Raw genomic sequence first — 12,053 nt, 5'->3', positions numbered from 1 at the left:
TAGCACCTCAGTGGCTTTGGCACATACACCCTTACTGGGTAACTCATGAAACCCAGGAACACCTTCCTCGGCACTCTTTCTTCTTCAAATTCAATCAATACTGATTCACTTTCCTTTTTCACTCCCTCCTTTGTTGTTTTCAGTCTTTGAACATTCATTACTTTCCCTCCTTTGATGTTCCTCTTTATCTCCTCCATATTTATACTCATTGGTATCCCCGTGATCACTCCTTTACAACCATTGTTTTGTGCTCCCGCCCTCCCAGTGTATTCCACCTTGCATTTTCCTATCTCTTTTAGCTTGAGTGCTTTCTCAAGTTGTTCCTCATTCGCACATCATACCAATAAGTTGCCATCATTAAGGACTTTTGCAAATACTATTTCCCCTATCTTATTTGTCAGAGTTGTTGTTAGCACAAACGGGTTAATTTTCTTCATATGTCCCTGAGCCTTCTCATTAAACCTAATTATGACAACACCTCCTCTCTGAGCTTGTTCATCTTCCTCACTTTCAGAGCTTTCTCCACTATCACTTCTTATTCTTTTATTCCCTTTGTCTTGGTTTTTATTCATCCGACCCCTCACTACCTCCTCATTCCCTTTATTTCTCCCTTCACAATAATCCACCTCTCCCCAGCTGCCTCCCTCTGGTCCCAAGTCTCTATCCCTCTCCTTCTCCACTTTCTTTCCCTCAACCCCGCCTCTTATCTTGTCCGCCATTACCAGACCCACACAACCCCCTCCCAGCAATTTCCAATCCTTCCCCAATCTCTTTCCCTCAACAGGTTCCAAAACACACTCACACATCAAGCAAAACACACCCAGCTTCCAGCAGCAGCCCACACTCCCTGCTCGTCCGGCTCTGCCAATTAAGATTAGTTAATTTAAATGAGTGGGCAATATCGGGTCTGGGGGAGTTTAGAAAGGTCTGCGTGGCCAGCTGGGCATTCTGATATTTGGGAATCTGATGCCGGCATCCGACTCCCGAGTATCCTTAAAACGAGCAATGAAGTCCGCAAGGGATTCTCTTTTATTTTTCTGTAGACATTGGATAACCTCACCAAAGTCCCCGTGTTTTCGGGCTGTCATTAAAATGGGTTCTCTTACCTCAGCGACTCACTGCTCCGTGACTTGTCTTACATCACCCCAACTCTGGTGGTTCCCAGTCGCCTTCGTGGGTCTGTCTGGGAAGGGGAACCTACTCCCTGTCCCTGTCCTGAGGAGTGTGCGCAAGTCCCCGGGCAGGAGCTGGAAAATTTGGCAAGCCTATGTGAGCCAATTATGGAACGCCACTGGTTTTCTTAGCGGGTCATGGGTATCACTAACCATATCCCGTACCTCAGCCGGGGTCTAGGGCTTTAGAATTGAGATTTCTCCCACCATTATTCGGGGAGACTCACTGATATTCTCCCTCCTCCCACCCCGGCTAGAACTATCTGCTACCTCAGCTCTTATTCCCTTGGACTCTGTTGTCTGCCGATCCTGTCGCCGGCTGAAGGTGTTGATTCAGGGAACTGTTCTGTTCCGTCCCCTCCCTGCGCGGAAACAGTAGCCGACGCAGAATAGTTGGACGGCTGCAGCTACTTCGATGACTTCTGAGAGGTCTTGAGATGGAGTTTACGGGGGGGACCCGGCAACTGTGGGTACAGAACATTGGCGGGTCCCGGAGCCACGGTGTCAGTGTCATGGGCTGGTGGCTCTTGGCCACTTCTTCCCATTTATTAAACACCACATCATATAATCAAGGTCCCAACTGGGAACCCCGCTACCTGAGTCAGTCACCTCCGTCCAATATTTTATTTTTATCAGGTCGAAAGAACCTCCATAAGGCCTTGAATTCCCCTTGAATTTGTACAATCCTACACAAATCACTAGAAAATGTAGCAGAGTACCTGCTAACCCCTATTTCCAACCAAACCTTATCAGTGGGCCATCCCGGGGGTACCAGCAGGTCACCCGGCCATTTCTTTGTCGTCTTGTACTTCTCAATTCTCTTCATCATGGTGTCGTTTAGCGGTATTTTAATTTTACGAACACTTGGACGTCGCTAGTGAGGTTTACTTTACAGTCGTGGCCGCCAATTTACCAGGATGGTTACCCATCGTTTTCAGTTTTAAATCTTACCAAACATATGCTAATATATTGTCGCACCCTTGTTGTCCCCTTGAATAATCAGCTGATTATGACAGCGAACATCTGGGAACCAAAAAGGATCAATTTTATTCTAATTTAATTTTAAATTTCAAAAGAAGGGTTCTCTGTCCCTTCTCCCAGTTTCCGTCTTGTTCTTACCCAAACTCAGGAACACTGGTCGCCGGCTGGTAAGGGGCAACCTTGTCTGACAGAGTCCCGGTCCCTGGTCTTGAATCTTGTCTTTCAGGGCAATCTCATGGCAACCTTGTCTGGCACAGTCCTGGTCTCCAATCCTGTTTTTTTTTTCAGGGCAATTCCCTTTCCAGCGGCCAATTTCCCAGTCAGGGGTTCCCTATATTCCGTATAAAGGGATACCAACCCCGTCGCTAATATTGCCAGTGCAAATCAAATAACATTTGGACTGAAATATTGACATGGTAGAGGAATTCAAAACAACACTCTGACCCGGATATTCGATTGTCTTTTATTTCCGTCGCCACGTGAGAATCAGCTCTTGAGAGTGGCAGTTCTGAATTATATAGTCCATAATGCTCCCTTTTAAGACAGCTACCCACTTCAAGTCAAGGTTTCCTGATGAGGTAAAAAGATGGAACAATCCAAGCATTTGTGCCACTGAATTAAAGTAGCTTTTCACAACAAGCCCTGCAGCTGAGGAAGGGTGGTTAGTAATTAGCGATTTGCTGGTCTGTTTTAATAATACTTGGTTTTCCACACTCTCTTTTATCTTATCTACATTGTCTGTTGCCTTCTACTAGAACATTCACCAGTCACACATTATCAATTACCCCCTAAATTCCCTCACACTGATTCATCACCACCTTTGATACTGCCCACAACAGTGGTATCATCAGCAAACTCGTATATGGTATTGGAGCTGTACTTAGCTGCACTGTTACAGGTGTAAAGCGAGTGGAGTCGGGGGTAAATGGTGGTTAGTGGTGATTGTGAAAATGTTCGTTCTTGTAAAAACGACTTTTTCATTATATTTCGTCCACACCCAGCCTTGACCATGTACTGTATGATTCACAGTAATGTGACTAACACCGAAGTGGTCTCACAGTCCCTTCAATTCAAACAATTCAGGGTGGGCATCAAATACGACCTCATCAGTGACACCCATAAACACTCAGTACCTATTCACTGGACTGGAACCCAGTGTTGTCTTCTGCTGCTGTAGCCCATCCACTTAAAGTTCCAACTTGTTGTACATTCAGAGATGCTCTTCTACCCATCACTGTTGTAACATGTGGTTATTTGAGTTACTGTTGCCTTCCTGTCAGCTTGAACCAGTCTGGTCCTTTTCCTCAGACCTCTCACACTAACAAGGCATTTTCACCAACGGAACTGTCCCTCAATGGATTTGTTTTTTGTTTTTCACACCATTCTCTGTAAATTATAGAGGCTGCAATGCACGAAAACACCAGGATATCAGCAGTTTATCAGATACTCAATCTGCCATATCTGGCACCAACAATTATTCCACTGTCAAAGTCACTTAGTTCCTGCTTCTCAATCCAAAGCTGCATTTCTTCCCCATTCTGGTGTTTGATCTGAACAACTTTACCAGGTCTGCATGCATTGAGCTGCTGCCACATGATTGGCTGATTAGATATTTGCATTAATGAGCTGGTGTACAGGTGTACCTAAGTAGACACTGGGTGCATAAGCAATGCATTTCAATTCAGGAATAATTTGCTAAACTGTGTAAGTCACATGAAGATCTCTACAGTGAAACGCAGTGAGCTGACCTGTTCTGTCTGTGGGCTCGGGTGGGTTCCTGCTGCTCAGTCTAAAGCTGCATTTCATTTCTTGCAGGAAACGCACAAAATGTGGCTGAGGTTTCACTACAGAAGTTTGCCAGTGGGTTTGATGTTTAATATCTTTGTTTTAATTCTTCATCCTGTTTCCACACAAAGTAAGTGATTTTTCTTAGCCAATCAGAATCACATTGTTTTATTATTGTCGATGTAAATTCACTCCCCAGTGTCAAACTCACATTCCTCTCTGAGTCCCTGAATGTGCTGCTGTCTCACAATCCATCTCATTATTAACGGATCTTCATTTCTGAGCTCCTCCCACCAGGACTCTTCCCTTCTGCGCCGACACAGTTCCTGTCACAGTCAGAAATGACATCCAGTGAGCACGTTGCAGAGGGAAACTCTCCCTCTTTATCCTGCCCAGTCTGTCTGCAGCCTTTGATACAGTAGTCCACAATATCTCCTCTAATAACTCCCCACCACAGTCCAGCCGAGTGGAACTGCTCTCACCTTGCCGGTCCATTTGTAGCTTGAGACTCACCCACAATTTCTTCACTTCACCTCCCGTACAGTTTCCCCTGGCTCCCTCTGACAACCTATCCTGGGACCTTCCTATTTCTCATCCTCATGCCACTCTTTGATGACACCAAACGAAAACTGATTGTTGTTTCCACTAGTCAACTGTTGACACCACCTCAGGATCACCAACCACTGTCTCCACATTGTATGTGGGATGCCCCATATGGGATAAGCAAATATCTCACACACACACACACACACACACACACACACACACACACACACACACACCATCCAACACAATGATAATTGAAACCATTGTTTTCAGTCCCCACCACGAAGGCGGGTGGGGGAATGTGGTGGGCATTGGGGGAGAATTTAGGGAACAACAATCACAACTTTTTACATATTCAAACAGTTATAGATATGGAGAGGACTGAATTCAGAGCAAATTGCTAAATCAATGAAACATTAATTAGAACAGTATTATACAGGAGCTGGAGAAAGTTGCTTGGGATCAGCAATTATTGGGTAAGTCCATATCAGACATGTGAGAAGTGGTTAAAGACCAACTGGACTTATGTTGTTAGAGGAAAAAAAGTTGAGGATGCTAAGGTTAGGAAATATTAGGTGACAAGAGGCAAATTTAGGCATAAAGAGGAAGGAAGAATATGTGAGGACTAGAAAGGGGAAATTACACTGGGCCTTTAAGGACTATAAAGGAAGCAGTAGTGGACTTAAACAGGAAAGCAAAAGGGCCAAATGACTCCATGAAATGCCCTTTGTAAATGGGATTATAGAGAATTGCAATGACTTTTACAAAAACACTAAAAGCAATAGAGTTACTGGAAAGAAAATACCACCATTCAGCGACAAAGAAAGAAACATTTGCCTGGAGCCTGAGGAAATGTACTTTACTTGTAGTACAGAATGGCATTTTTGTCTGTAACAAAATGGAACCAGTATTGTACCAAACAACAGGAATTCTGCAGATGCTGGAAATTCAAGCAACACACATAAAAGTTGCTGGTGAACGCAGCAGGCCAGGCAGCATCTCTAGGAAGAGGTGCAGTCGACGTTTCAGGCCAAGACCCTTCGTCAGGACTAACTGAAGGAAGAGTGAGTAAGGGATTTGAAAGTTGGAGGGGGAGGGGGAGATCCTGTCCAGCTCTTGGCTCCATCCCTCCCCCTCCTGTCTTCTCCTATCATTTTGGATCTCCCCCTCCCCCTCCAACTTTCAAATCCCTTACTCACTCTTCCTTCAGTTAGTCCTGACGAAGGGTCTCGGCCTGAAACGTCGACTGCACCTCTTCCTAGAGATGCTGCCTGGCCTGCTGCGCTCACCAGCAACTTTTATGTGTGTTGCCAGTATTGTACCAGAGTGCTTTGGTAATTGTGTTTGTGCAACATTCTGCTAATGGACAATGAGTATTTGACAAACTGCAGAAAGACAAGCAGATGCATTACTGGAAGAATGCCAAGTCCACTGATTAAGCAGATGTACAGATTTGAACCCTGTCCTGGAAGAGATGCACGGTAACAAACATTTGTGTATAAAGAAGTGACTAGGCTGTCTGTTTTTCTCGAAGCTATTATCGGCTCTTGTGAGGTCCTAGTCTTCCCTTGCTGCAAACAAAATAAATATACTTATGATTGATCAACTCTGGATTTGTATCAGTATTCACTGTGGAGAAGGACATGAAGGAAACTGAGATCAGGGAAGGATTTGCTGATATTCACAGGCAAGACGGGTTTAATTCCTTCTGGAGCTTTAGGGCAGATGATGCCCCTGGACCTGCTGTGTTCTTTCCCATGTTATTGAAGGAGGCAAGAAAGCAGATTTTTGGATCGTTGACTAAGATCTTTTTATCTTTGTTAGTCACACAGTTGCAGAAATTCTGGAAAGATGGCTGCAGATTCCGACAGAGTAGTCCTTCAGAGGCCAAATAAAGGATTTTTTAAATTTGAAAAGTATGCATTTTTATTATCAAAAGACTGCACTGAACTTCAAGAACTCTCCAATTAGTTTTCAAAGTCACCTTCATTCTTTCACTGCTGCAGTAGGAGGTTAACATCTGCTTGAAAAGAGCGACAATCATATCAATGTCCAAGAAGAGCAGGGTGAGTGGCGTCAGTGATATTCACCCTGTGGCACTCTCATCTACTGTGATGAGGTGCTTTGAGAGGTTGGTCATAGCTAGAATCAACTTCAATGTCCGTCACAATCATGTCCTCAGTTCTAACCGTCAACCTTCAAAACCTGGGCCTTTGTATCTCCTTCTGCAACTGGATCCTTGCTTTCCTCACTGAGAGATGACTGTCTATAGAGATCAGAAATAATAACTCCTCTTCACTGACAATCAACACTGGAGTACCTCCAGGATGTGTGCTTAATGCACTGCTCTACTCTCTCTACACCCATGGTTGTGTGGTGAGGCACAGGTGAAACACTATCTCTAAACTTGCCGATGACAAAGCAATCGTAGGCAGAACTTCAGATGGTAATGAGGAGGCATACAGGAATGAGATACATCAGCTGGCTGCAGCTACAACCTTGCACTGAACATCAGTAAGACCAAGAAATTGATTGTGCACGTCAGGAAGGAGAAGTCAATGGAACACATACCAGTCCTCATCGAGGGATCTGCAATGGAAAATGTGGACTGTTTCAAGCTTCTGGGTGTCAACATCTCTGAGGATCTATCCTGGGACCAGCATATTGATGCAATTTCAAGGAAGGCATAACAGTGGCAATATTTCATTCAGAGTTTGAGGGGAATTGGTATGTCACTAAAGACACTCCAGTTTAAGATGGCACTGATGGACCTCTGTGTCTTCTGGCTGGTGGCTTACAAACCAATGAAAGCAACTAACTACTTTGTTAACCATTCTTTTTCTGTCAAATGGACATCACAGAGCAGCGCCTCTACTTTCTAAGAAGATTGAGGGAAGAAAGGCTCCCACTTCCCTCCATCCCATCTTCACTGCATTTTACAGCACTATTGAGAGAGTTCTGAGAAGCTACATCTCGATCTGCTATAGGGGCAGTCAAGCATCGGTCCTGAAGTCTCCACAAAGGACTCTGAGTTCAGCGGAGTGGATAATACGGGTCTCCATGCCATCCATCTTAAACATTATCAGGAGTGCTGCATACGCAGGACCCTTATTATTATTGAGGATCCCACCCATCCATCCACTATCCTCGTTGACTTTCTACCATGAGGAAGGAGACTATGATGCATGAAAAACAAGAACTATCACTATGTTTGTTCACCCAGGCCATTCAGCTTCAGAACTCCCACCTGCATCGTAGTCGATGTGTTACCGGTTAATCTGTTCTATTTAATATTAATGTACTTTAGTTTGTTATTTCTGTGTGATTCATCTGTAGATTTCATTTTTACCTTCATAAGTTGACGTGTGTTATATGCTTTTCACCCTGGTTCAAAGAAAATTATCATTTCTATATACATTATATACGTTATATACATATATGTAGTTAAATAACAATAAACTTCACTTGACTTGAACTTCCCTTTGGACTTGGAGGCAATGTGATGTAGCAGATGAGTCGGTGGGCCCATCACTGAGAGCGTGGAAAAGCATGAGAGTCCAGGCACAGGCTGAATCGAAGCTGAGGGGTCCAGGCCCCGTACGCGAGTGAGCACGATGTGCAGATGGAGGTTCACAGGCTGAATCGAAGCTGTGGGGTCTAGGCCCCGTAGGTGAGTGAGTACAATGTGCAGATGGAGATTCACAGGCTGAACTGAAGCAGCGAAGTCCAGCGTATCCAAATGGCAGAACCTGTTGTTCGGACGGATATTTAACCACCAGGCCAGATTGAAAAGGGCAGGATGTCGGGGCCCAAGGCCAGGCATGTTCGATTAAGATTGCTGCCCCATAACGTTTACTCGGCTCTGCGCTGAACTATGGGACTCTCTTGTAGACTTCAGTTCAGAAACTCTATTTGCTTGTGGTTATTGTTTATGATGTTTCTTTTTCATTGCACATTGGGTGTTCGACAGTCTTCTTATGGGTTATTAAATTCTTTTATTTTCTTATGGATATGATGTGTTTTTTATTCTCTGCATATTGGGTGTTAGACAGTCTTTTTTTCATATAAATGGAGCTTGTTTTTCGGTTTCTTTGTTCGTAACTGCCTGTTAGGAGAGGAATCACAAGGTTGTATAATGTATACATACTTAGATAATAAATGTAGTTTGAACTTTGAACTTTTGAATACTCACAAAATCTATACAGATGTACAATGGAGAGCATTTTAAAGAGTCATATCACTGCCTGGTATGGGGCAGCCACTGCACTGGATCAGAAAAAGCTGTGGAAAGTTGTAAACTCATACCACTGCCCAAGAAGAGCAGGGTGAGCCGCCTTAATGGCTATTGCCCAGTGGCACTCTCATCTACTGTGATGAAGTGCTTTGAGAGGTTGGTCATGGCTGCAATCTATCTTAGTGTTCAACATAATCATATCCTCAGTTCTAATCAACAATCTCCAAAACCTGGACCTCTAGTCCTCCCTCTGCAACTGGATCCTTGACTTCCTCACCGGGGGACCATAGTCAGAAATAACATTTTCTCCTGACTGGCAATTAACACTAGCACACCTCAAGGATGCATGCTTTGTCCAATGTTCCACTCTCTCTACACCCATTTGTTCACAAGGTTAATTCCCGGGATGGCAGGACTGTCATATGTCGAAAGATTGGAGCGACTGGGCTTGTATACTCTGGAATTTAGAAGGCTGAGAGGGGACCTTATTGAAACATATAAGATTATTAAGGGATTGGACACGCTGGAGGCAGGAAGCATGTTCCCGCTGATTGGTGAGTCCAGAACCAGAGGCCACAGTTTAGGAATAATGGGTAGGCCATTTAGAACGGAGTTGAGGAAAAACTTTTTCACCACTAACCTCCCCAGCATCCAAGACACCTTGAAAAGGCAATGCCTCAGGAAAGCAGCACTCATCATTAAGGACCTCCCCATCACTCAGAACATGCTCTCTTCTCATTGCTACCAGCATGGAGGAGGTGCAGGAGCCTGAAGACACACATTCATTGTTTCAGTAACAACATTTTCCCCTCTGCTGTCATATTCCTGGATGGACAATGAACCCATGAACACTACCTCAGTATTTTCCATCTCTTTTTGCATGACTTATTTAATTTAATTATATATATACATATTGTAATTTATTGTTTTTGTTATTATGTATTGCAATGTACTGCTGCCACAACATATGCCAGTGATATTAAACCTGATTTTGATTCTAAATATATACACTAAATGCCACTCTAAAGACTCTTCGGCGTACTGATTAACAGAAGGATGCAAGTCCATATCTCCTTTGAAGTGCAGCACATGTAGATAGGGGTGGTAATGAAGCCAGACAGCATGATTGTCTTCATCACCCAGGATATTCGGTGTAAAAGTTGGCAGGTCAGCTATGTAACTCTTTGGTTGGGCCACATTTAGAGTTTTGTGAGCAATTCTGGTGACCACATTCCAGGAAGGATAAAGGAGCAGGTTATTCTGTCTCAGGTCTTTCCTGACAAGGGTTGGGGATACAGTGTGTATAGTATCCACCTGATCCTCACACATCTCAAGAAATCCTGTCACAGGACAGAGCAGGTGGAGACAATCATCTCCCATCTCAGTCTGCCGTCCACTCACTCCTCTCCTGTCATGAAATATCTCTAGATTCAGCTTGGCTATTCCAGACAGACATTTTCACAGGCCGTGCTTGCCTCACTGAAGAGTCTGTAGAAGATAAAAAAAAGAATGGAAATAATGAACTTCAACATTAATGACCTACACGGGATGAAGGAAATGTGTCTTAAATATTCATTCACTTGTTGTTCCGCTTTTCAACAGAAAACAGAAATCAGAATTATTTCTTGGATAAGAGAGACAGGATTCTGTTGAAAGGACCAGACAATCCTGGGAATGGCACTGTTACCTGGGAGTGGAAGCCACATTCTGGGCAGCACACCCACCAGTTGGGGACTTTCACCAGAGACAATTCAGGAAAGTGGACTGGACATTGGAATAACTACAGGATAAGCAGTGACTTGTACCAGAAACTGAGACTGGGTTCTGGTGATGTTACTCTGATAATTCAAAGACCGAACATTAAATTTGCGGGGTTGTTCACTTTAACCCAAATACAACCGACAAAGCAAATCCTGACACAATATGAAATATTTGGAATCAAAGGTGAGTGGGTCAGACAAGGATCTCTGTTAGTCTGCAAATATTTTCCAGTAAGATGTTGAAGGATTGTGAGAATCGAGAGATTTCATTCACCCAGTGAAAAGTGAATCTCCCATTAAAAAAAAATAGAGGGAAGATTCTTGACACAAGCAAATAGTATTTTGCCAGAAAAGCAAGGAAAGGAAGCAACAAACACAAATTGCTGGAGAATCTCATCAATTCATGCAGCATCCAGAAATTGAAATGAACTGTTAATGTTTCAGACCGAGACCCTTCACAAGAACTGGAAAGGGAAAGGGCAGAAGACAGAATAAAAGAGATGGGTAGAGGGAGGAGCAACAGCTGGTGGGTGTTAAGTGACTCAATGTGAAGGAGAACAATAGGTACGTGAGGGAGGGAGGGAACGACGTGAGAAGCTGGGTTGTGATAGATAGAAGCGTTTTCAAATGATATTATATGTTAAATACTTTAAAATATCTTTAATTTATATTTCTAATCTATTAATTATTAATTAATTATTAATCTATTTTTAATTTCTATTAATAATCTATTTAATTCTAATAAACTGTAGTTGATGCCATTCAAAAATATTGCAATTCAACACAAACTATATTGTAACAGTTTGGCAGCTTCAGCAGGGACAAACCTGGGAGTGTGACTCTGCCTTCTGTAGATAATTCTCCACAGTTTTGGAGGTGGGTTTAGTCTGTCTATTTAGAACCATAGAACCATAGAAACTACAGCACAGAAACAGGCCCTTTGGCCCTTTTTGGCTGTGCTGAACCATTTTCTGCCTAGTCCCACTGACCTGCACACGGACCATATCCCTCCATACACCTCCCATCCATGTATCTGTCCAATTTATTCTTAAATGTTAAAAAAGAACCCGCATTTACCACCTCGTCTGGCAGCTCATTCCATGCTCCCGCCACTCTCTGTGTGAAGAAGCCCCCCCTAATGTTCCCTTTAAACTTTTCCCCCCTCACCCTTAACCCATGTCCTCTGGTTTTTTTCTCCCCTTGCCTCAGTGGAAAAAGCCTGCTTGCATTCACTCTATCTATACCCATCATAATTTTATATACCTCTATCAAATCTCCCCTCATTCTTCTATGCTCCAGGGAATAAAGTCCTAACCTATTCAACCTTTCTCTGTAACTGAGTTTCTCAAGTCCCGGCAACATCCTTGTAAACCTTCTCTGCACTCTTTCAACCTTATTTATATCCTTCCTGTAATTTGATGACCAAAACTGAACACAATACTCCAGATTCGGCCTCACCAATGCCTTATACAACCTCATCATAACATTCCAGTTTTTATACTCAATACTTCGGTTAATAAAGGCCAATGTACCAAAAGCTCTCTTTACGACCCTATCTACCTGTGACGACACTTT

General features: G+C 43.4%; 1 protein-coding gene across 1 annotated transcript in view; it reads left to right on the top strand.

The window, feature by feature from the left end:
- LOC134348851 (uncharacterized) overlaps positions 1 to 12,053 on the top strand; it is a 75,258-nt gene that overhangs the window by 14,229 nt on the left and 48,976 nt on the right. Inside the window, exons 2-3 of the mRNA XM_063052634.1 lie at positions 3,969 to 4,068; positions 10,321 to 10,662. Coding sequence (XP_062908704.1) covers positions 3,981 to 4,068; positions 10,321 to 10,662 — 430 coding nt within the window. The 5' untranslated portion in view covers positions 3,969 to 3,980. The remainder of the gene's footprint in view (positions 1 to 3,968; positions 4,069 to 10,320; positions 10,663 to 12,053) is intronic.

The sequence above is a fragment of the Mobula hypostoma genome, chromosome 7, assembly GCF_963921235.1.
Source record: "Mobula hypostoma chromosome 7, sMobHyp1.1, whole genome shotgun sequence".
NCBI classification, from domain to species: Eukaryota; Metazoa; Chordata; class Chondrichthyes; order Myliobatiformes; family Myliobatidae; genus Mobula; species Mobula hypostoma.
This window is presented reverse-complemented; position numbering and strand designations above follow the sequence as displayed.